General features: G+C 40.1%; 1 protein-coding gene across 1 annotated transcript; it reads left to right on the plus strand.

Moving 5' to 3' along the window:
• Window positions 1-15: 15 nt before the first annotated feature.
• On the plus strand, window positions 16-24918 carry POP1 (POP1 homolog, ribonuclease P/MRP subunit). Its single transcript, XM_040546618.1, has 15 exons — window positions 16-307; window positions 2377-2562; window positions 3435-3610; window positions 6180-6428; window positions 6986-7073; window positions 7383-7558; window positions 8159-8409; window positions 8544-8637; window positions 9423-9534; window positions 10506-10625; window positions 17386-17501; window positions 18838-19029; window positions 20208-20362; window positions 21218-21559; window positions 22353-24918. Exons 1-15 carry the CDS (start codon window positions 16-18, stop codon window positions 23041-23043), a joined length of 3240 nt encoding a protein of 1079 aa, XP_040402552.1. The 3' UTR covers window positions 23044-24918.
• Window positions 24919-25630: the final 712 nt, after the last annotated feature.

A 25630-nucleotide genomic window follows, 5' to 3' on the forward strand; every position in this document is an offset into this window, starting at 1 on the left:
GCGCCGCAGGGGTTTATGGGAGATGTAGTCCGAGGAAGGAGGCTGCGGCGCGGTGCGCATGCGCACTGTGGTGCTCGGGAGGCGGCGTGTGGTGAGGCGAGGCCGCGGCGTGCACCGGGGCCGCTACCGGCACCGCGTGTCCTCCTCCCCCCCCTCCCCGTGTGCGTCCTCTCACCCCCGGCGGCCATGTCCGGCGCGAGGGAGAAGAAGCGGGCCAAGAAGATGAGGAACCAGCCGGCCAGCGTCACCATGCCTGTTGAGCCGGGACCCGTGCCCGCCGGCGGCCCCAGGCCCTGCCCGCCCCCAGGTACGGCCCCCTCACGGCTCCCTCACGGCTCCTCAGGGGGGACCTGCCCGCTGCCCCCTGGTCTGCGTGTGTCACCTCACGCCCTGGACCATACGCCTCAGTCAGGCTTAGACTCCTTTTATTTTAACCTATATTATTTTGGGGAAAAAATACAAAGAGAGCAGCATTCGGAGGTTGGCGCGTTGCCTCTCTATTTTGGGGTGAAAAAGTGATGTTTAAATGTTCCTGCATATCGAGTGGACGGTGCTGAGGCAGACAGGATGATGCAGCAAATTATGGCCAGCCCCGGCTGGGGGGTTTGCAATGTCCTCAAAGCAGTGCTATCGGATTAAACACTGCTTTCTGCCTTTTTCTTTTAGTAAGGAACTTAAAAGATTACGTGGTTGTAATTTTCTGTCCTACTGAAAAGCATATGCATAACGTTATTCTGTAGTGTTATTGAGTATCTTGGTTTTATGGGGCTAGTTCTGCAGAAACAAGGAAAAAAATACAGAAGAGTTATAAAACTATGAATCTATGTAATACCTGAAATCACCTGATTTTTCTTTGGGCATTAAATCAGTCACTACCTTTTGAAACACTCTTCTTCCATCTTATTGAAATATTCGGTTCCTCCATTTTTAGGCGAACCTAACAGTGGAAGGTGCATTAGTGATATGAGTTAGTTGCCATTCGGCTCTCCTCTTTCAGTTGACTTGGGCTGTAGGTCTCCACAAATTTGCTGGCTCCAGCCTCCATCCCTCTCTCCCAGCTACTTCCTCCCCACCCTCACCTCACTGTCTGGATGGTGCTGCTCGCAGCCACGTGGCAAACTCAGATCAGGGAGTTATTCCACATGAGAACTTACTTTTCTTTCTATCCCAAAGTGTGTATGTGTGTGTATATATATATATATTTCAATCTGAATTGCTGCACTGCTGCATAATGCGTGGTTGCTTCTGAGCTGGTTATAGGAGCTGGAACAGCATTCTTGCTGAACGTGAAACTTCAGTTTCACAATTGCTTGAAATAGAAGAGGGAAGTTCCTTGCTGCTCTAAGCTCATTTATATTGAGGCTACTGGAGGGGTATCTGCTCCTCCTGGCTGTGTGTTCCTCATGCCAGTGGCAGAATTTATGGGACAATACGTTAAACTTGTTTAAGAAGCTCATCAACCTGAAAACTGTTTTTTTTTTTTTTTTTAAATCTTCTGCCCATTCCCTCTGACACAGGATGATTATCAGTGGAGGGGCTCCCTGAAATGTATGGCCCTGCGTTCCTGCTAGTACTTGACTTGGTGCAGTGAGTGGGTTGGAAAAAATGGCTGTGGGGGCTCTTTTTAGTCCAGATACCCAGCATGAGCTGCCTGACAGCCTTATATCAAGTTGCACCCAAAATCCTAACCAAGATTTAATTGCGTAGGTTGAGTATAAGCTCGTCCTTCGCTATGGACTTCAAGGCTCTCTTAAACTTCCTTGAAATGCTGTTAAGGTGCTTGTCCCTCTTGAAGGGTATTTCTCTAGATTTTTGTTATTTAATTTTGATGTTGATGTAGATGCCTGCACCAGAAGAGTGTGCACTGTAATTTACTGCACCAACATAAACGTATCGTGCTGAATTTATTTACTGCTGTAACAGAAATACATGCATGAGTCTTATTTAAGCTAGAAGATGCTAGACAAAAATACATACGGTTATGGGAAAAATATTACCTTTGCTGGTGTCATACTAAAACCCTGACTAGACAATAATAAGAATCGCTACTGATGGCGGTCAGTAGAGGCTGATTTTGATCAGGTCTTCCGTATTAGGCCTGATAGAGCATTAGAGGTAAAGTCTGGGTTGGGTACCATTTTCAAAATGTGTAGAAGCTCCTTAATCTACTGCAGCTTGCTGCTGGGCAGCGCAAATTTTTTGTTTCTTCTGATGAAAAAGAACTTAATTCTGTTTTCTCATGGCTTTTTCAGGTACATGTTAAATATAGTAGGAGGAGTGCGTAATGCAGTCGTATTAGAAAAGATTGTTTAGCATTATCCATTGCTCAGATGGCTTTGTATTTCTGTTACCTCTGTTCATTTCTAAACCCTTCAGGAGATGTTCGTTCCGAGCAGCAGTATCAACAGCAGAAATTTGCGCATCAGTCATCGGGGCCTCCCTACAGGAAAGACCAGTATTTTCCCAGAGAACAAAATAGAGGAGAGAGAGGCAGAGGGAGAGGAGGAGGATGGCAAGGAGGACACCATAGTGCTTCTGAGGAAATACCTAGATACATAACAGGTTTGTATATACAAAAAAAGGCCAGAATTTCCAGGGCAACCTGCTGCTATTTGTGCGCTGTCTGTCTTTGGTTTTGTGAAATAGCAAAAATCAGAACTGATGCTGTGTTCGGTGTGTCCATTTGGTCTTCTGTTTTTCCTGATTTTCTCCAAAATACAGATATGCTTGTGTACCAGAATGAACGACCAGATGTTGTTCAGTGAGTCCTTTCAGACTTCTGAGTTGAAAAATTGCACTTACTTGTGATGAGGGGTGTGCATTTTGCTTTCTGTTTACCAATAAAATGAGTACTGACAGTCATCTGTTTTTAATGTAGCCAGTGAAACTGTTTATGCTCATGATGTGAGTTAAAGACAGTTTTTCTTCTAACAGAATATTTGTTTAGGAGAACAAAGAGACAAATTGGTTTTTCAAAATGTGGCAGTGCTATGATAATGAATACACTTCTGTAAGTATAAAACAAAATCAACCTCTGGCTCTTTATTTGATCATTTTAAAACAGTATGTAATGCGACTACTGCTTCCTGTTTTTCCATGATGAAGCTTTTACATCTCTCTTAGTACCATCTGAAAACATCGCTGCTCTAATCTAGTAAGGAAGTACCTGATGCAAATAGAACTTGTTGGTTACACCACAGCTTTTTAGAGTCATTCATGTCCAAGTATGTGCTTAAATAAATATGTAAGCTTCAGAATATCTGAAGAATAGTTATTACTTCAGTAATAGACAGTACACAGTATTTTCTTTTACCTCAAGAAGTAATCGGATGGATGTAGCAGAAATACTCTGCTGGAGTTCAGGAATTTGTGTAGCGTCCCCTTCTTTGATTTTTGCCGTTTGTCGTGCTCTGATACGGTTCTTTTCATTGCAGTGTCTACCTTTGCTCAAGCTCGTGCTGCTGAGATGAAAGCCATGTTGAAAGCAGTTACGCAGAAGTCTTCAAACTCGCTAGTTTTCCAGACGCTACCTAGGCACATGCGAAGGCGAGCTATGAGTCACAATATTAAACGCCTACCCAGGAGGCTGCAAGAGATTGCCAGGAAAGAGGTATAAGTGTGTTTTGATAGTATTTGATAAACTGTATCGTGGGCATAGCTGATGTACGGTGTTCAGCTGTACGTTTATTAATGTTTAGACCTGAGCTGGTCTGCAGAACTTCTGTGGGTACACAAACTTTGGCTGATATTTGGATCCAAAATGCAGAAACTTCTCAGTTTTAGATGGTAGCTCAGGTAGATCTCACTAACAACTTGTCTTTGTGATTATTGGACAACTTGAAAAGTTACTGGAGTAGTGATAGAACCCTTACTGCAGGAGGGTTTCTTTGGGCGGTGAATCTGGGTTCCAGGAGTCCTGAATAACACCTGCCTAGCTTGCACCCCACACCACTGCTTTGAGATGTGACCCTGCTGGACTCAAACCATCACAGCTCATTCCTGCAATTGCTCATGTGTTACAGTTCTGACATACGCTGGAGTAGTTGGCAGCTGCATGCAGCTTCAGACCTGCTAATGAGTATTTCTGGTTGCTCATGAAACTCATTTTGGAGCAGCATCTCAGCATTTAGTCAGAATGCTCCTGTGTAGCTACTTGCTCCTAATACACTATGGCATTCATATGTATTTTAAAAAAAGGTATCTGTCTGATTCCGTCTGATGTTTGTCGTTGATCACTATGCTTTCTCTGGACGCTTCTTAAAATGATCAAATGAGTTTTCCTGATAAGTTTTCTATGCGTTAAGGTTGGTTGATTGACATATTTCTTGCACGCTTTCTCCCCCTTGCTTTGCCTTTTTCAAGTTCTATGAGATCTTAACCCTTCCTTCTGAGTTCCCAAAGTTTCATGATTCAGAAATTGCTTCAAGTACTTCTGCTCATGTTCCTTAGGGTGTGGTTTATTAGACCTTCATAACCTGCATCTCTTTTTTTTTTTTTTTTATTGCTCTGGTTGGCATTCTTTTTGCTTTGTTAGTCATGATGAGATTTTATCCAGTTTGGCATAAGCAGCATGGGCTGTTTTGCATGGTTACACATTTTGTCCTTGTTAATCTAGATTTCTTTCATGTTTATATTTCTTCTTTTTTGTCCTACTTTATTAACTCATTTCACGTGGAGGCATTTCTAACTTCTCTGTATATACTCACTCTTATCCATCCTTGTTTTCACTCGTATGATTCTTGGATTTTTGAGGTCATGCAGCTGTATTTCTTATGCTCTATTCTCTCTCTTCGGGTCTTTTGGCGTAGTTTGTGTGCCTACGCAGGTTTTTTGTTTCATGGTTTCTTGGAGCTTTTGTGTCTTCTGAGCCATTTCTCTTTCTAAACGTTCTGCCTATTAGTTTTCAGTGTTTGAAGTCTGCTTCTTCAAAGTTGCTGTTCTGATTCTCCAGCACTTACTTTGTTTTCTTAGATCTTTTAACATGACCACTTTCATGCAAAAACTTACCTAGACTATCTCTTACTTCTTCACAAGTTTGAAGACAAATGCGTTTTTTGTCTACAGTACCACACCGCTTTTTTCTCTAGTTGTCTTTCTGAACAAACCAGTTACGTACCATTGTCCCAGTGGCTTCTATTGCCTTTTCTGCAGGCAATCACGTGAGTGTGATCGTGACTTGGAACTTGTTTTATTCTTCTGTGCCTGTCTGTCTTGACATCGTGGGTCATTTCAGTGTTTCCTCTGCTCAGGGCAGTAACTTTCTAGCGTTTCCATTCCTCTGCTGTTACCCTTACAACCAATGGTCTGTTGTCAGCCATTTCTTGGCGAGCCCACAATGGGCATCGTAAGAAGTATTTGTTTATTTATTTTTCCCCTAGAGTCCCTATTTCTTTCTGCTACTTCTCTTCACAGAAAGACAAATAAAAACTGGAGAGGCAAGCTTTCCTCTTCAGCCATGCATTCGCTCTTAGTGATTCTATTCTTGACTGGGTCGTTACCAGCAATTTGGTTTGACATCACCAACGGCCCTTTCTTGTTTGCTTCTACACATTGTAGAGACTAACAATCCTCGGGTCCTACCTGCCAGTCTTTGAGTCCATACTGCTTCTGTACAAGCTCAGATTTCGAGGTTTTCCAAGTATCATGTTCTTTTGTTCACGTGGATATACTGATGTTGGCCAAAAACTTTGCACAGAAAGTAGCAGAATCACAGAATGGTTTTGGCTGGAAGGGACCTTTAAGGATCATCTAATTTCAACCCCCTGCCATGGGCAGGGACACCTCCCCACAGACCAGGTTGCCCAAAGCCCCATCCAGCCTGGCCTTGAGCACCTCCAGGGATGGGGCATCCACAGCTTCTCTGGGCAGCCTGTGCCAGGGCCTCACCACCCAACAGATCTTACTGTTCACTGGTAAGTTTCTGAACGTCTGGGGATTTTGGTTTAACTGTGGGTTCAAGTCAAACTTTGATGTGCTTGTATGGATGGGGCTTGCATATAAAATTTCCATCTGTTAGTTACCCTCAAATGAAGTGGTAGAATTATGGAGAAATAACATCAGGATAAAGTATAGTTTAGATTACGCTAATGCTTTCTGTATCCTTGTATATGTTAACCTTTTACTTCAACACAAGTTTGTCCTTTTGAGATTTACTTCGATGTCCTCTCTTTTAAAAACAGGCAGAGAAGGCTGTACATCAGAAAAAAGAACAGTCGAAGACTAAATGTCGCAAAGCTAGAAGGCGCCACGTGAATTTGGTAGCAGAGTTTAATCGCAGGCAAAGAAAGAATATTTGGCTGGAAACGCATATTTGGCATGCAAAGAGATTTCATATGGTAAAAAAATGGGGATACTGTTTAGGAGACAGCCCTACAGAGAAGTGCTACAGGGCTTGCTACCGAGCCATGACAAATCACTGCCTTCTTCAGGTACCACGTTTGCATATGTTTTCTTTGTTATTTTGCAAAGTTGAAGTAATCAACTGTTCAGTTATGAGTGTTTCTGTCTCTTTGAAGTAATGTTGTGTCAGCTGTTAATAACTGCTAACTATGAAATGGATAATTTCATAACTGCAATGAAAGGTGGTGAGCATCAAAGAGAACAAGGTGAGCCTATAGAAGAGTCTTATGTATTAAAAAGGTAACTGTGACTGAAACACTCCATTTTCAACCATAAGAGCTTAGAAATTAAGTGAATCCCTGTATCTTCTTCCAGAGCAGGGTGCTGTTGAAGACAGGTGCTTTATTGTGTGACCTTTCTGATTCCTTGGTTCAAGGGGAAGGTCGTTTCTTGAACGAGAAATGTCTGACGGCTGTCCTTTAACTAGCAATGTTAAGTTAGAAAGGAGAATGTTTTCTCTTTGACTCAGATTTCAGTGAATGAAAAAATACTACTACAGCGTAAATCATGGAGCTCCATCTGATTTTTCCTTGCCAGGTTCACTTTCAAGAGTTATTCTCACTTTACCACTATTCTGTTGTTTCAGGATTTATCATATTACTGTTGCCTGGAGTTGACTGGTAAAGAGAATGAGCTTCTGAAGCAACTTGCTCGAATATGTAGTGTTGACACAGGTAAAATTTAACTAGTTTGAAATAAAGTTAAGATTCTGAACAGACCAAAGGTTGACTCATCCTTTTCCCTTCTGAATATGCCAGCAATCTGAGAAGTAATAACAGTTGATACTTAGTTGTGATTTTTGGTTGGAAAACGTGATTAAAATGTCCTATACTAGGACCACGATTTCTTATTTTCATTTGTCTTGTAATAAATGAATTATTATTGTCTTCTTTATTTGGTACTGCCTTAACAGCCAGACTGAACTTCATTTTTTTTTTGTTTCTTAAACAATTTTGTTTTTCAATAAGTATCTTCTTCTTCAGGATTGACATTTGGAGTGGCGCGCTGTCTGTCTGGAAGATTCCAGGGTTCCCTGAATCTTTACCGAGCAGATCACTATCCTGAGGATACGCTTGGTCCCGTTACGTTTATTTGGAAACCCAGGGATGGGACTGAAAACAGACAGTTATGGATCTGGATGCATCCAGCTCTCAAACAGGTATTTTGTTTTTCATAGTTGAATTCCAGTTTGTTCATGCATTATCTATTCCTTATGCTGGAGATAGTTTCTGAAAGGTGTAGAAGAGATGGATGTAGTACTTGGCCTTAGGAATTAAAAATTACAGCACTGTTTTCACACTGACTATATTTGTGTTCTGCAACCTTGTTCTTAAGGTGCATGCCTCTGAGTTTTTTTGTTGTGAGCTTGTTCAAGTTTTTCTAGTGACACTTTCCTTGGGGTACGTTCGCAATGTGCTGTTGCTTGATTTGCTTCCTTCCCACTGCCACCCATGATGGGCTGTTTGGTTGCTGTCATCACAGGTAATCATAATCTGCTTCTTAGCTATGAACTTCAATAAGTAAATAAAATAAACTGTACACTTGCAATTTTTCTTCCATTAATTTGAGTGACAGTAATTTCCTGGCAACAGTATTACATTCAGCACTTGATAGTAAGGCATGGATTTAAGCAGAATGAAGATCATTCCCTTAAATCCTTATAAGAAAATAAAATGCTAGAGTATAATTCTTAAAATTGTACTTAAGCTTTGTAATGCCCTGTTCACCCTCCTAATCCAAACTTTTGAATTCTCTTTAGGACATACTGAATGAGTTAAAAGAAATTTTTCAGTGCTCAGAGCCTGAAAAAGTCTGTATTCCTGAGCCAGTTACAACGTCAGTTCAAGAGGAAGAACAAATGGATGTCATTGTGAGCCTTGGCAAAAAAAGAAAGAAAGAGGATAAAGAAGGAGAAAAAACTGTGCCAGTGAAAAAAATAATTGGTGATGGCACTAGAGATCCATTGCAGTCCTACTCATGGATCTCACAGACTACTGGTGTTGTGATCAGGTTTGTTCATAGTAGAGTCAGAAACTGTGACCTATAACCAGTTAATAGTAGATGGATTATAGCTTAACAAAGTACTGGGGGAAAAAAGCGTGCTGTACAAGCATACACTCACGTGAAACTTCCCTCTGTTTCAGTGATCGAACTATGGAGATTCTCAGATACCGACTGATCGGCCCGCTATCACACTGTGTCCTTACAGAGACCCTGAAAGCTGCTTCGCTCCAAACAGTAAGGAAAATAGCAAGTTGGATACTACTGTAGCTTTAATAAGGTTTCTAGGGTGCACAAACTTCTTTTTGCTAGAAAGAATCACAGACTGTCTAGCCTTACACAGGTTAGCCTTTAAAATAAGTATTTTTACTCTGTTAGCTTCTCTATATTGAGCCCCTTGACTGATGCTGATCTCAGGAGGAACTCTGTATGGACTTCAAGTGGGGGTAGGAAGAACACGGAAGCTATGACACTATTGAGTGGGCTCTGAAAGTTTAGTAGTGACACATTGTGTTGAGAGGTCTAGAATAATTCATGCTGTCTTTGGCAATCTATAGATCATGTTTCTCAAGCAACAAGCTAGAGCACTCTGTAGAGCAAGGCATGAAAAGTATAGAAGACTTGTATTTTAAATCAAATGTGTAATTTCTACAGGCTTTAGTATTTTGTCCACCTCTTGGCGCGTGGCATCTCTGTGGTTTCAATGTGGGATTTTGTTGTCTCTTGCAGCAAACATGAGGAGGCCATGAAATTTCTGGCTTTCTATAGGAAATTACTGGCTACAGAGTTAGGAAGGATTGTGGATTGCTTTGTTTACTTTTGGAACACAGGTTAAATTGAACGTGCTTATTGGAGGGTATTATAAAGTGGAATATAGGAATAAGCTGCATCAGAAATAAATGATTTTGGTTTGAAACCCGGAAGAAAGTAATCATAGTGATTAAGGCAAACTGAGATTGAATTCATACTGATAGAAAATACTAAATTACTACTTGAGTTAATTAGATGGTGTTGTTTTCCAGGAGATGGCAGATTCAGAATCGGAACTGAATAACTGGTGGGTAGAAAACTGCAAGGACTCTGAAAAAGTATCTCTTCATCAACGTCAAACTGCTATCTTTGAGCTATTAGAAGGTATTTGGGCATGGGTGATATGGGAGGAAGGGAAAACTTTTAGGTTCTAGCGGTTAAAACTGGCATGCTAACAAGCTGGCTTAGATTTGGAAGGGCTTTTTTTTTTTTGTTCATCAAGATAGTGATGCCAGTGAGCATGTATTTAGGTAATTACCGTGACATGTCAAAGGTTTGAGGATAGCTACGCTGATGTTTTTTTTTTTTTAAGGGAACATTAAGTCCTCTGTGTAGTCCAAACTCTTAAACAGATAAGTCTTGTTTCTTGCCTTTGTGAACTTGGATTTGAAATTGTTGATGGGATATAGTTTATGTTGGACTATATCACTCACATATATACACACACGTAAGACAGTAAGTTGTAAACTGCCTCCTCAGATAACATGGTAGACTCCTGCTCAAAGTGAAAGCATTTTGTCTTGCTTTGCATGTTTTTGTTCCTAATGAACATTTGTTTACAAGGCTGAGATGTAAAATACAAAGTAAACAACATCTTAGTTTCTAGCTCTGAAAGCAGATAAAGAGCTGGTGGTGTTAGATCTGAAATTATACTCAAGCTCTCCAGTCTGAAGCAGTTAAGCCTCAGATTGGACAAGATGAGGTAAAACTTAATTACATTTTTTTTCCCTTTCTCTGGAAGAAAAGTAGAAAAGAAAGGTTTGTTACTTCAGAGTTGTGCCAAACGTAAAGGATGAATTTGAGTCTGTAAGTTGAGCGAGTGACCTCATTTCTATGCTAAGCATAAGTATAATTGCAGACTAAGTCTTATGCTGCTATTGTTGTCTTTTGTTATTGGACGTTTAACAAGCATTGGTGAGTTTTCAAAACATGCTAAATTGAGTACTCTGGCTTGCATCTCTGGCTTCTAGTGGTGTCACATCCCTGCAGGCAAAAATGCACAAGATAACAGTGCAGAAGAAGATTGCAAATTTATTTGCGGTTTCATGGCAGTGTTCATCTGTGTATTTTTAAAGGGATAAGTTCACCATCAGAAATGCCACCAGGTACAATATTGGGCCTCACTGTTGGAGATCCTCGAGTAAATCTGCCAAAAAAGAAGAGAAAAGCCATGCCAGACCCTGAAAAATACCAAGGTAAAATGCCTTGCTTATAATGTGCGTGAAACTGCCAAAGGCAAGAGATTCAGTTTCTTTCTACACTTCTGTTTTCATTTACTGTCATATTCTACTGATTTTTTTTCCTTGCTGTTTTCCTCTAGCATTAGCTTTCAGAATGTTTCCTTCCTCTTTCTACATGCCTTGTCAGAACAGAAGCAGCCTGAAAATTGCATAGGGTGCATAGGTCTTAGAACAGCAATTGTGAGGGAGGGATGTGCACCAAAGCTGGTCTTGTGCTCAGTGGAAGCCTCTGTCTGACCATACAGATGATCCAGGTTCGAATCCTGGCAAGGCCAACCAGGTGCTAAAAGATGCTCAGTTTCTGTTCAGTATTCAGTCTTCCAGGTGCTGTGTCTCTCTCCAAGAAGATGCCTGCTGTTTCTGGTTTATAGTGTTTGAATGGTGACATTTGCAAATTCACTAGAGAGAAAAAAAATAAATTGCAAGGTTAGTATTTCCAATGGCCAAGACGGTAGTCTTCCTTGAAAACAAAAGATGCATGGGTGACTATGTAGACTCATTTCAGTGCTGACTTGCACAACGTTTCAGTGCAAAATACAAAATCAGTTGGATTTGAACGTCCTTGAAAAATGTGCAAGAACATACACAATGGGATTTGTGTACAGTGCTGTGTAGGCATTTACAATTAGGTTGATTGGACACAGCCTGGCTAACTTAGTATGAGAAGCAGAATAGTCAGCTAGCAAACAAGACAAGTGAAGTTGCCAGAGACTTCAAAATACTTCGTTTCCTTGATGGTGTGTTTACTAGATACTAGAATAATCTAGCCTTAGCTTTCACTGAAAACCAGGCTGAATGCTGATTTAGGTTACCATCTTTTAGCTCTCTTTTAGCACAACTCTTCCTATTCAGGTTTTCTTATATCCTCCTATTTTAACCTCTGTATGTAGAACAGCCTTTATTCTGTTTATTAGTTCTGCTTAGCTACATTCTCATCATTAATGTTCGTGTTGGAAATGTTGCTGCATACGTGACCTCTACTTTGGTTCCTTCGTCCTGAGGAGTAAGGTGAGCTATACACCACTTGTTTACAGAGACTTGTTTGAGCTGGTAAAGGAGTTAGCGACCACAAGAAGTAGTCTGTTCCCTTTCATTCTGCTTGTCATGTCTGTGAAGATGCGTTCAAGAAGGCGAGTTCAGTGGAAGGCTTCTAAGCATTGGAAAAGGCACATAGCAGTTTCTGTCCCACTGCCAGAGATGGTTGTCCCTCAGGAAGGAGAGACACGGTAAAGAAGTAATGATGTAAGGCAGGGAGACAAGAGGAAGTAGGTACCTATGCCTGTCTTTCTTTGGCTGGCTAGAAATGGCCATCTTCAAGGTCTTTCTACTTGCAAAAAAAATCTTCTAAACCACAAACATTCAGAAAATCTGGCGTCACTTTCTGGTTCCTTTCTGAGATTTTTTTAAATTTTATTTTATCATAAGCTTAAAATATTACCTCCCCTCTCTGACTTCTATTCAGGTGAGGGAGAAAGCCCTTGATCAGCTAGCAAGAAAAAGTAAACTGTGTGAGATACCTTTTAATTTAGGTCCTGCTAAAGGACTTGATGTTGCACAGACACATCCCTACCAGATAGGTTAAAAGTAAGCAGAAGAATGAAGGAAGATAGATAATACAGCTGTCTTCTAACAGAAAATCAAAAGGACGTCATGGTAAGGGAGCAGAAAGGGAGAGAACAGCCCTGCTACAAGAAGCAGTAGGGAGGGAACAGGAATGGCTGCCGTTCTCCATGTTTCCCACCTGAATGACTTCCTAATGCTGTGTGGGATGACTTAGAGGGTTATTCACAATCTGCTGTGTACCCATTAGATGTGCAGTGGCTAAATCTTATGGTGTGGTAGGTCATCTCTCCTACTTAGAAACCTCAAGACTGAGGTATAAGTACCGCTCTCCTCTCAGCCTCAAGCGTTAGTTGAAAAGAGAGGCTACTGTTACTCTCCAAAGACTGTTGTTCCCATCCAGACTTGGTAGTTGACTATGTGACAGCTACTACCAGTGCTGTATCTCTGCCATAATGGGTTTACTTGTTCAAGTAGCTAAGAGAAGTTACATTTTTGAAAAACTTCTGGAAAATCTATCCATGTTAGTTTATTAAACTCGGATACTTTTACAATTTTCTAGTCGAGGAAAGCCTTCACATGCTTTTGATTCTTAGTGTTTTTGTAGAAAAAGTGAAATTGCATCTGTACTAATAAAAGGAAGCCTAGGCATAATCAGTTACTGTGCAAAATATGTTTTGTATCTATTCTCTATCTGCAAGCATTATCCATTCTTCACACTGTTTACTGTTTCAGGACTGGAAACTATGTGCAGCTTAGTTTGTGATCTTGTTGGAGCATGTGGTTTTGTTGCACATTTTGTTGCCGCCATCTATCAACTGTATTTGTTCTTTGTTCCTATCAACCTCCTTGATTGCCTGGTGGATTTGCAGGAGTTTAAAAAGCCATTAAATAAACGGAGGAGAAACTATTAAAGGCCATTTGATGCAGAAAGATCGCCTCTAACTTGAAGTTTGTAAGCCATAAATGTATAGAATGACATCACTACATACTGATCTTAGTGTTGCACTCTTCCCCAGAACCCTGTTATTGTCCACACTTGGAGTCAGATTACTGAAATATCCAGCAAGAATGTCATCAAAAGCAACATGTTCCCAGGGGTTATTTGAGTTTGATTTACCAGTTTTACCAGCATTTTTTCCAAACGGTTCTGTCCTGCTTACGCTGGTTCTTTTGTGGGGAGTGATCCAGGAAGGGATTCTATCCTCCTCTTCAAATTTATGAAGGGCAATTTGTTTAAACAAAAATAATGAGGGAATTTAATCTTGGCACATAGTATATACATTACTACGGCAATGATATTACCAATGTTTCCACAGTAACACCCACAAAAAAAAAGTTAGGCCTTTATTCTAGATAGTTGATCCACTGATGGAAGATGAGGTCTGTAATTCCATTGAAATGGTTTTAATTTGCTCCTTCTGTAAGAGGAAGTCTTTTTATGAGCCTTAGAACTACATAAACTTTCTGAGCCTTGGTTTTTATATAAGCTTACTCAGATGTGGTAATGTGGTAAGATGACCTTTATGTAAGAAATGGTACTAGCCATTCGTCTTAATGACACGTCACGTTGACTGAGCAATAAAAAAGAACCCTTGCTCTATTCCACACTTTTTTCCCCTTTTTGCTTCCTGGATATTCCAATGCTATTGGGATTAATATTAGCAAGATCGAAATGACACTGCTTATGGTAGCAGATTCTATATTTGCTTTAGTCTTTTGTTCTTCAATGGGTAAAAACCAATTGATTTTCTTAGCAAATGCTTACTAATTTAGAGATGCATCACTTGTCAGATGTGCAAATAGTTTAGGTAAGTCACGGCCCTCATCTCTGTCTGTGGATTGTCATACGTGAAATCTGTGAAATGACATGGATCTATCCATATCCCTTTTATTTTATTTTGTTTTCAAAAAGCTGTTCTAAGGTAATGCCTGTGTAGTTTTCCCCCTGTGGGTGATGTGTTAACCAAAGGTAACTTCAGTCTTTTCCAGTTACTCGCACTCCTGAATGCATATGCATGGGTTCAGGCTGTGTTTATTCACGGAACTGACCTCATTTCTTTAGGCTGTGGGATAGAGAGTTTGTGAATAAATCACTTTTCACTGCCTTCTCAGCAGGTTTATGCCTTCTGGAAGTCGAGCCTCCCAGCAAGCGGTCAGTACTTACATGACCGCAAATTAGCGTTAGTCTTCTCTCTGTTTTAAAGTACTCTTCTGACATTTTGATACACTGCTGCTGTCTTATGGGAGAATACAAATTCTGCTGCTCATCATGGGGTATGGTGGAGCCTCGAAACAGTCAGTGAATGAGATGCGTATAAGGAGAATGCATCACGAAAGATAAGTGAGCTAAAGTTACTTCTGCAAACACAGAGCCTGATTCTTTGCCAATAAACGCATTCTTGCAGTGGTTTAGGTATCCAGCCCTTTGCATTGGTTCTCCTGGTACCCCCCGCATACACACTGTGAAACTGTTCCCTAACAGTACTTTTTTTGCTTCTGCTGCTGCTTCTCACAGACAGAAAGAAAAACTTCAAATAGAAGCACTCTTAACCTTACTTCTGTCTTCTAAGATTGCTAAGGTAATCAGCTACACATCCGAACAACAATATGAAATGAAACAAAACTTTTTCTCTACCAGTATTGTCTGAGCACCAACCTTTGACATCAGCAGAAGCAGGTAACATGCTGATTGTCATTGAGCTTTCTGTGCTTAGTAATGCAGCTCCCTCATTTCCTGCACTAGCTGCAACATTTCACTTCCAATATCATTAGCAAATTATTCATCAGTAGGGTTATTTCTCCAGAAATCTTACGTTGTGGAGTGAAGAAAACAGGAAAAGGCTACAGTTTGAATTACAGTATGCTTTGCAGAGAGATGGGATTCTCCAGGTTGAATGGAGATCAAGGTAAAAGAATGTATGATATTAAAGATTTTAGGGTAGTGAGGAGAATATTGGGTGGACTGTAGAGAGAGGCATTAAACGGGCTTTTTAAAGCAAAAAAAAAAAAATCATGCCCTACAATATAGGATTTCTAAAGAAGTCCAAGAATGACAGGGATAGCATTATCTCAGCTGTGGTAATAGAGATAAGAGGTAAAAAAAATAATTCAGAAAAAGTTACAGTGAAAAATTTACAGTTGAAGGAAATAGAACATGTTTAAATAACGTAACCTAAAGAGATTCTAATGTTCACAAATACTTTCTGTACAGAAGATGGGAAAGACCCTTCCCTTACCTTCCATTTGCTTGTAATTACGTTCACCTTGGTTATCTCTAAGAGTCAGGAAGGAATTCCCTACCACAACGACTCACGTTTTTGCTGTCTTTTTCTCCTTCCTTCAGTTCGTTGATATTTGCTGTATCTCCAGACAGAACGTGCTTTTCCTCTGGGAACATAGAACCTTTTCAGGTTCCTCCTCAGGTTATTGATTTAATTTTGGATCACAGAAGGAATTCTTGTGGCTAAATTGGCAAGGACTAAAGATTTTATTTTTAGTTGTCATCCATAGCATGGCTCTTTCTTTGTTTGGTTTGTTTGATTTAATAAACTGGAAACCTTAAAAAATAAAATATTCTGTTTCCACTAGATCTTGCTGTGCTGTACATTGCAGTTGTAGTCCTTCCGCTACAAACCTTAATTCTATGCTGTGTAGAGGAGAGGTCTGTGCCCAGTGGGTAGAGAAGATCTGTTGGCCGTTCTAAATGAAACAACTATTAGGTGATTGCCTGCTAGTGCATGTACCTGGAATGGATGCCCAAAATGACATTTATATTTTGGATCTTTATTTTAAATTAAGAACTGTAATAATTTATTTGGAGTCTTTACATTAATTTTGTGAAGATGTCCACAGTAAAATGCAGAGTCCTCTTAACTTGAAGGAATGCCACCCTAATCTGATTACTGTTTTAGTATTTCTTCCTCATCATTGTATGTAAATGTAACTTATCAGCAAGAACGCTTAGCAAGTATCGGGTTAATAGCACCATCAGGCTATCAGGAGCGTTGCCATATTAAATGTTTCTGTTGATTTTTGCAACTGTTATTACTACGGACACTTTATGTATTTTTTTTAACAAGTAATTATTGCAATTATGTTTGGTAGTATCTACTGTATAGTTAGGACTACTGAACAATCCCTATCTTCTGTGCACCAAGTCTTTGGAAAAATTACCTGAATTTTGTCTTTCAAAAGGCTAGGTTATTTAAAAACAAACAAACAAACAAATTGTTCCTTTAATATGTAAGACTGTAGATTGCGAAGTGAGCAGCAGTGAGTTTTAATCACATAACTCAGTGAGCAGTGAGTTTTAATCACATAATTATTAATAGCTTTGTTGTATCATTTCTTGGTAAGGATTATTTTACTCAGAATATGGATTGGCGTGCATTGCATACCATATATGGAATGCTGAATGCTTTTAACCTATAGGTTTTTAACCCATAGTTTTTCTCAATTTTGCTTGGACTGGGGAGTTGAAGCAGAGGTAGGTTTAATACCCGAATGATGAACTGTTATCATCTTCAGTAGTACACACTCACACAGTGGGACTGTGCAGACATACTCAAAGCAGACATACTAATACCCTTCCTTGAAGTGCAGAGCCTGAAATGATCCAGGGAGTGGAAAGCTAGTGCTAAATAAATACTGCATTGTAGTTGTATCCGTAAAAATATTGCCTGTATGTACACTTTTTAAAGGTCAGATTCACTTACCTGAAAAGTGCTTAGGACTTATTTCAGACTTTGTAACATTGCTCTTTTTGTGTTTTTTTTTTTTTTTTTTTTTTTTTTTACCAAACCTGGGTGAGCTGCATACTTTTCCTGGAACGCCACATTCCAGAATATTAAAAGTTGCTTCCTAAGTGTGTAACTAACGTTGCCAAATGTGATGTCACTTTTACTAAGAAATGTCTGTCTGTAAGAAAACTCAAGGTTAATTCTTCTAAGACTAACAGGTAGTTTATTTCATGTTCTGTATTTGGAAAAATGTGTGTTAAGATATATTCCAGACACTCTGACTGTTAACCTCTCAGTAGTGTTTTTTTTTTTCCAGTTTGCTCATTGTACTCATGATATTGGAGTGGTTTCGATAATTTGAAATTTAAACTGCAAAAATGTGAATTTTGCTTGAAGGTTCTCTTCTTTTGTAGATAATGATAAAGTTAGGCAGCTGTACCTGGAGGGTGTACCCGTTGAGTGCGCTCACAGCTTTATCTGGGACCAGGACATCTGTAAGAACGTCACTGAAAATAAAATTTCAGAGCAGGTAACTAACAAGGTGGATTGCTGTGGAGAAAATGGTTAATGGTCCATATATGAGACTCCTGAAACTTGTTCAACTCCAAAAGCAGTAGTTTACTAATGTAGTAGTATCCAACTGCTGAGTTTAAGTGTCTGTTCTGTAGCATTTATGTAATGTTCTTGTATAACCAGTGTTTGTGATTCACTTAAAAGAAAGCTTTACTGGATTGTCCACAGGACTAAATCATCGGAGGTTTATTTACCTGAAAGATTTGGAATTGGATTTTCCTACATCACCTTAACTCGTGTATAGCAGATAAAAGGGATGAAGTGGCACAGAGAGGCTCTGTCCTTTTACTCCTCTGGCAAAGCTAGGTGGATTCTCCTGAAAAAAGAAAGGAAAATGAGACTAAGTAGATCCTTCTGGTTGTGAACTGCAACACGCTGTGTTGTGTCATTCTGGGTAATACCTGTGATTTCTAGACAGCTTTAAATGTGCTCTTACAGGTTTGAAACCTTCTGTTTTGACATTTCCATTGGCAATGGAGGAGCAACCCACAACTGAATGGGCGAAAAGGTGATCTAGTCACAAGAGGTGATAAATTTTGGCACCATTACAACCCAAAAGAGAAAAAGTTCATATGGCAGAAACATCTCTCCAAATATTCTTGCGATGCAAATTAGTTTTGTGTTCTTTCAAATTGACCACCACAGTGTAAAAAAGCAAAATGCTTCCAAAATGTTACATTAGCATGTAACGGGATCAGCACAGTCTTTGTGGTCTTCCTGCTGTTGTGAAATGTAATGTTTACCTTACAAAAACAGCTGATGCAGAGGGGACGTGTAAAGTTGCAGTCTGGCGTTCTTCTCATAAATGTATTCATAATGCTGTACAATGAAATATAACAACGAGTGATTGACAAAGCCTTGGTGCCAGCATGCTTCATGCAAAACTGATTCATGACTAAATGCTGTTTCCATCTCCCTGGATATAGTTCAGATTTTATCCATGTATCGACAGATTTTCTGAAAGCACCAGCTCAGTCTAGTCTTGTGCATAAATCTATAAGAGTCAAGTTGGAATACTTGCTTTTCTTTCTCATCTTTGCTGTACAGTTTTTGCTTTTGAGTTTCAATACCTGCCATCCATTAAGGAATATGGAAGTTACAAGAGAGGGAAAAAAGGTTACCTTTTTTTCCTAAAGGTATATTTTATGCCTCAATGATGGTCAGTTCAAATGTGTAGAATGTTTCTAATTTATTTTTCCTCGTCATAAGTTATCTCATGTCTGTGTCTCAGAACGTTATCTGGAAGAGGGAAAAAGGTTACTAACTTATGGGAAATTTCTCCTCCTTCTCAGGATTTAAACCAAATGAGAGCCCAGTTATTGGTACCTGGATCACAGCTCGATTTGGGTCCTTGTGAGTCTAAGATTCCCATACTGTTGGTGCAACAGCCAGGAAAAATGGCTGGAGAAGATCGACCAGGATGGGGGAGTGGCTGGGATATCTGTCTCCCAAAGGGCTGGGGCATGGCTTTCTGGATTCCTTTTGTAAGTGACTTTCCTTGGAAATGGCAAGTAAATACAACAAATGATGTCATTTGGTTTGAAATACTGATTTTAGCATGCTTCACATTGTGTAATCGATTCACCATCAGAGGATCAAAATCCCCAATAGCTTTCCATATCTTCTGTTGGGTATAATTGTGCTCATGTGGCAGTTTGAAGCTTGAAGCGTGGGGACTATGAAAAGAAAGCTAATGCTATAGCTCTTGGGTTTTGTGTTTCCAAGAGCATATGTCTCTGACGAGAACTCATTTGATGCCAGCTGCTAATCCACTTCCAGCTTGGCTATCTCCACTGTTCTGACAACATTCTGTTGCCTCTGATTTGAGGGGAGCTTGAAACACAAAGTTGAAGTTAGGCTGAATATTTTCCTGGTGCTGTTAGGAGTATGCTACTTTTGAATGTTTAGATGGTTGTTACAGTGCCTTTCTACAGTTAACTTTCTAATTTTGAGTGGAGAGGGTGCAGTGGCACCTATTGTATTAAAATAATTGAACAGTGATTTTATGAAATTAATACCACATTCATAGAATGGTTTGGGTTGAAAGGGACCATAAAGACCATCTGGTTCCAACCCCCCTGCCATGGGCAGGGACACCTCCCCCCAGACCAGGTTGCCCAAAGCCCCATCCAGCCTGGCCTTGAGCACCTCCAGGGGTGGGGCATCCACAGCTTCTCTGGGCAGCCTGTGCTAGTGCCTCACCACCCTCTGAGTGAAGATTTTTTTTCCAACATTTAATCTAAATCTTCCCTCTTCTAGTTTAAAGCTTTTGTGGAAAAAAAGTCACTCTCCATCTTTTTTATAAGCCTCCTCTAAGTACTGGAAGGCTGCAATGAGGTCTCCCTGGAGCCTTTTCTTCTTCAGGCTGAACATGTCCAGTTCTCTCAACATTCCTGGCAACATACAAGATCAGAACCTGTGAAATTCTATTTATTTTTGTTGATTATTTTTCCAAACAATCTTAAAGAACGTGACTAATATTTTTGTTGAAGTAATCATTTAGAACTGTGGAAACCATACTTAAGTTGATTTTTTTCGAAAGCTGAAGCAGTACTTTCAATTTTTTAAGGCAGTAGCTTCAGGAATATTAATGTCTTGTTTCAGTTAGTAACCAGGAACCAATACAAACATGGCTTTTTTGGGGTTTTGGTTTTTATAACAGATATATCGAGGTGTACGAGTTGGTGGCTTGCAAGAGGCTGCAAAGCATTCTGAATATCAGAGAACACCTCACACTCCAAATGATTTCCCAGATTGCCCAGCGGGAATGCAGTTTGCCAAAGAACTGGAAGCCACCCTTCTTGAAAAATTCAAACGGTAATACTAATTTCAGGACTGATCATAAGAATGGGAAAAGAAGTAATGCTGCTTAAAGTAGTTCCTTAATTATCTGTTGTTGTGTTCATTTAGACTTGGACTTTATGAAGATATTTTACTAGAGTTTTAAATTCGAGTATTATTTAAAAAAGAAAAAAATCCAAGCTGTACGTAACAGAAATACGGCCTGTGTAGCAGAGTCTAAATTAACTAAAACCTTCTATTTCCAGACATATGCTCAGTTACAAGGCTGTAAGAAGGCTGCGTAACAACTTATTTCAAGCAACCTTAGCAGCAAATGGGAGGAGGGAGGAGAAAGCAAAGGCAGAACATTAGATCAGTATTCTGTGGTAAAGGATAAAGTGAACAAAGGGGTGTATTTCAGTGTCAACTTTTTAAATACTATTTTTAATACTAGATATTCTGCAGTTTGCCTTTTTTTTTCATTGCAATAAACGTAGAACTCTTAACCATACTTATGGGTCAGCTAGAAGTGTCTTCTGGACAAACTGGTGTCAGTTTCCCTTGGGAGTAGGAAGGAGAAGTAGGAGAAATTCAGAGGTGGGAGAAATTCAGAGGAAATGGCAGTGGTGTCAGTTGTAGTAAGTAGAAGTATCCAGAATGGCTGAAAGGATGTAGAGGGCAGAAATACAACAGTGTTGTCTAGAAGTGTAACTTCAGAGTTACTGGTCAATGAGATTACCAAGTGAATGCACAGGTAGCTTTCCGTTCTAAATACTTGTTTTCAAAACACCGTAGATCAGTATGGCAAAATAGGCATTTAGCCTTTTGAAGCCCTAATTTGAAATAAGGGCCTAGGAGAGAAATATTCTTACCTACTTGATTTATCATTAGGCGTCCCCCTGCAAAAAGGGCAAATTATGTCAAGCTGGGCACTCTGTCCCCTTTCATCTGTCCTTGGGGGCAGCTGACGAAGAACTGGGAAAGAAGAATGAACGATTCAGAAGAATTTCTCTGCCTTTCTTCCCCACACTCTGAGCACTGTGCGACTGAAGGGAATGGCTTTTGTGACCCCGAACCAGAAGTGGTCAAAGAAGCTTCCTCTGAGACTGGTGAGGTAGAGGAGACCATGGAAATCACAAGCTCTGAAGGTGCCAGAAAGAGAGAGGATGATCCAGGCAGCCAAAACTTTGGTGAGAGAGATGAAGCTATGACAAGAGACTTTGTTGTTCTCAGGTATGTCAAAATGATACAACCACATGAGGTGTCATTTCTTTATTAGAAATAATTGAATTGGGAAAAGGATCTGCTCAGCTTTGATTATTAAGTTGAGAGAATGAATTGATCCAAATACAATGAGGAGGAGATTAAATAGTTTTGCTGAGGACCAGAATTTTGCTGTTGAGTGGAAGTCCTGTTTTTCTCCAGCAAACACTGTGACTAGATGAAGTAAGGAATTATCTTAAATATAACAGTCTTGAGTTTAACATTTTGGAGTTGACATGCAGTGCCTGCTTCTAGGCAGGCAGAGCTTTGAGGCCTATATTTGTGACTTAAAAATTGCTGTGTATATCAGCTTGCATACTCTTTTCTAATGCATCATCTCAGGGGGTTCTTGCACTACTTAAATATCTGCAAAGAAAATAGAATCTCCTGCATTTCAATGCAACACATGAGGGCAGCAACAGTGCTTGGAAAGTGTCTGAATGCAGGTCTTCCGTTTTTGTGTAGTTACTAGAGGAAGAAAATACTGGCAGTTCAGGACTGAATGAGTGTCACTGAAGGTTTTAAAGTGTTTGCAATTAAAGCAGGTTTTAATAAGGTATGTCTCCTTAAGAAGTACCCTAACACATGAATTCCACTCACCCCTGTTCTTTTTGTGCTGAGTGATACAAACGTCAGCTCGGAAGGTTACAGAAAGCCCCTGGGCTTCCTTAATCATGGTCTTGAAAATAAGTGAGTTTCTGGATTTCTCTTGTGCTACTTGTTAATAACTATCCTTGATGTTTATTTTTAAAACTTTTAATAGGAGCAAGAAGTTGCTAATGCAGGTAGCAGCCTGGTGCTATCCCACTTCTGGAAAAGATCGTCGAATCCGCCTTATTTCCCGACTTGGACAAAAGGAAATGACTGAAGATGTCTTTTTGCCAATCTTGATGTGCTATCCCAGGGCTCTCATATGGGTCAACTTGTCTCTCTTGAGAAAGGGGAACCCTGAATTACATGCCATGATTTGCATCCCAACAGAAGATGACTTGCTGCATTTAAGCAAAGACAAACTCTTCTGCGGTCCTCAGGAACCCAAGCATCGTGACATATTCAAGCACAAAGTACAGAAGCTAAAAGAGGAGAAAAAGAAGAAGAAGAAGAAGACAAAGGAGGAGGAGGAAGAGAAGAAAGATAATGTGGAGGCTCTAGAAAGTGACCCTCCCAGCATTCTAGATAAAGAAACAACTGAGGAACATGAAGACCTCATACTTGGTCTTTGGCCAGACACTCTCCCAGATATTACTTCGCACTGCTCCAGAACTCTCCTGGGATATGTCACTCGAGGGGATTTTTCATTGGCTGCAGGCTGTGGAGAAGCACTGGGTTTTGTTAGCTTGACAGGTTTGCTTTGTATGTTACATGGCCAGCCAGCAGATAAAAAAGGGCTTGTTTTGTTAAGAACTCCAGCATCTTTACAGTACAGATTTGCCAGACTTAGTATTGAGGTTTAAGTATCATTACAGTGCAGCAGAATGCCAAAAATACCAAAGAATGTGTGTTATGTCTTCTGTGGCCTTTCTGAGATGCCTCAAATTTGAGGAGGTGTTTGTGAGTCCCGGAGTCTTGAGGAGTATGAAACAATTGAAAAGCTTTGTAACTTTATCATGAAAATAGCTGATGCATAAACAGACCAAGTATTACTTCTGATGTCTGCGCTGCTAAGGATTTGTAACAGTAACTTATCGATTGTGATCTTCTTTATCTCTAAGAAGCACATAGTTCATTTTTCACCTCAGAGCAGTGGCTGCTATAACAGTCCTTACACAGAAAATCACAAGTTTTTCCTTTTTGAAATCTTGTGGTCAGATGGCTGATATGTTGAAACTTTCCAGTTCAGTGTTCGCGTACAAGCACGTGCCATCTGGGTCTGTGTGTATAGCAAGGGGCTTTTACCACTTCCTTGGGTCCGTGGCTACAGTGGAATAGAGCTAAGTAGACAAATCTAGCACAGAAAGCAGGTGAGGTACTCTGGTGGAAAAGCTCTGTGCTTAAATGAAATGCAAATAAAAGATTGTATAATCTTAAATCATAGCAACTGAATCGCTTAAATTGGAAAGCATATCAATTTCTCTCTCAGTTTTGAGAGAGAGAGAGAGAACTCTTTAAAAGATAGTATAAGCCTTTCAGATGTAAATGGCTCTTGGTGGGTCAGCGTACATTTTCTGTTAATAAGTAGGGATATTTTGGTTCCTTAAAACATGAATTTATTTTTGTATGGAAAGTGCTGGGACTGAGGTTTTCCTCAATTTACAATAGGGTTTATGAATGTTGTTCAAACAGTCATTAAACCTGTAAAGTGTGCAGGGGACAGGTAAGAGGAGGAAGGTATTTGATTTGGTTGGGGAATGGTGGTTAGTTAGTTGGTTTTGTTTTTGGTTGGACTTTTCTTTTTTTCTTTTTCTAATGATAGCCTTAAACTTCCAGCCATTCTTGAGTTAAGCAGCTTAATAACGAGTTTACAGTAATACATTGTAGTTTAGTAGAAGCATGATACAAATATATACCAGCTGGTAACATTTACCCTGAAATGATCATGACAAATAAAAACGTAATCTATTCTTGATTCAGGAGTCTACTGTTCAGCTTGGTTCTTTAAAAAACTAAATACGGATCAGTTAACGGTTTTGTCTTTCTAAGTATCAGCCTGTAACTTAATTCCTGCACTCACAGCTTTGTTTGAAAAAGTCTGAGGTGAATACATTAATCTTGGGTGGAGTTTTTTGTTGGAGGAAGGATTTAGAGTGCCTTAACTCCTTAATTATTAAAATTTAGGGACATAGTTGGATTTAAATAGGACACATGCTTGGGGAAAGGAGGGGAACGTCTGTGACTACAAGTGAAGTATGGGAAGATTTACAGATCGATCTAGTTAATTTAGGCTTGAACTCATTTGTTGAGGATTTTCCTGTTAATTCTTCCCGGACAAGAATGATAGATCCACTTCTCAGGTTTGCAAGTGCAGCTGGATGGACTTTGAGCACTTTCCCAGCCACCGTGACCAAAGGTGCTTTGCAGCCACCTCCCGCACCGTGGGCATCGTGCGGGACACACCGGCTTGCAGAAAGACCGCGGCTTCCGACACGACTTGGGAGTACAGCTCCATGAGAAATGGTGCGTGACCGTTCTCCTGCAGCGCACCTGATGAAGTGACCATGGCAGAAACACACCGAGAAGCCGGTCCAGCACCGCTTTGCTTTGCTTTGCCGGTAGATGGCCCCAGAGGAAAAGGCTTGGTGCTGTGCTGGTCCGGGCTTCACATGCTCGCCATGTGACTCCGAGCTCTGAAGCACGTAGGTATGTGGAAATAAAGAACCCCTTAAACATTACAGTCTGGCTGCTCTGATCAAGTTCTCTCATGGTAATAATCCTGGATTTAATGAACCTTTTGAATTGTGAGCTCAGCTGAAATATTTCTAGGATCAGAGTTTCCAGAGTTGTGCTTCATGGGAAGAAAGGAGGGGAGGTGATGTTTATATGGCTATTTCCCCCCCTTGCCTCCCCCATCTTCTCAGATACATATTTTCTTGCCTCCCTAGACCTCGCTTGTATGTGAGAAAGAATGAGGAGAAGCCCCCCACCCAAGCTATCATTTTTTTTCTTTTCTGCTTGTAGATCTTTTGTTCACTGAATCTTTCCTTTTTTTTTTTTTTTTAAACATCTGGAGTCTTTTTTCTTTTCCTCCTATTGGTAATTTCTGCCAGGTTTTCATTTTGACACTTCCTGTTACTTTTCTTTGATTTCCATTCTCTATTTCTGATTTATGATCCTCCTCTCTGGTGAGCCAATGAACAGAAACTGGAATCCAAGTGCATCCTGTTCTGTGTATCGTGTAATATTGTTACACAGTTGTTTTCCTTTAAGTCAATGATTTATGCCTTAAGACTTCACTCTCCTTGTAAAATGCTCTGCAAGCCCGATAAGTTAAAAATGCTCAAAACTCTCAGCCAAAGTTTGTCAGAAAAACACTGTGACTTTATGTAGCTGCAAGGAAATTTTTATCTGTGGTTGGGATTTCCAGATTCTGAGTGTCTCAAGGGT

The sequence above is a fragment of the Cygnus olor genome, chromosome 2 (genome assembly GCF_009769625.2).
Source record: "Cygnus olor isolate bCygOlo1 chromosome 2, bCygOlo1.pri.v2, whole genome shotgun sequence".
In the NCBI taxonomy this organism is placed as follows: Eukaryota; Metazoa; Chordata; class Aves; order Anseriformes; family Anatidae; genus Cygnus; species Cygnus olor.

Coding starts and splice junctions, on each gene's coding strand:
- POP1 (XM_040546618.1), top strand. CDS start 16: ATGGGAGATGTAGTCCGAGGAAGGAGGCTGCGGCGCGGTGCGCATGCG. Junction 6,429..6,985: donor CAAATCACTGCCTTCTTCAG/GTACCACGTTTG, acceptor CTGTTGTTTCAG/GATTTATCATATTACTGTTG. Junction 17,502..18,837: donor AAAATAAAATTTCAGAGCAG/GTAACTAACAAG, acceptor CCTCCTTCTCAG/GATTTAAACCAAATGAGAGC.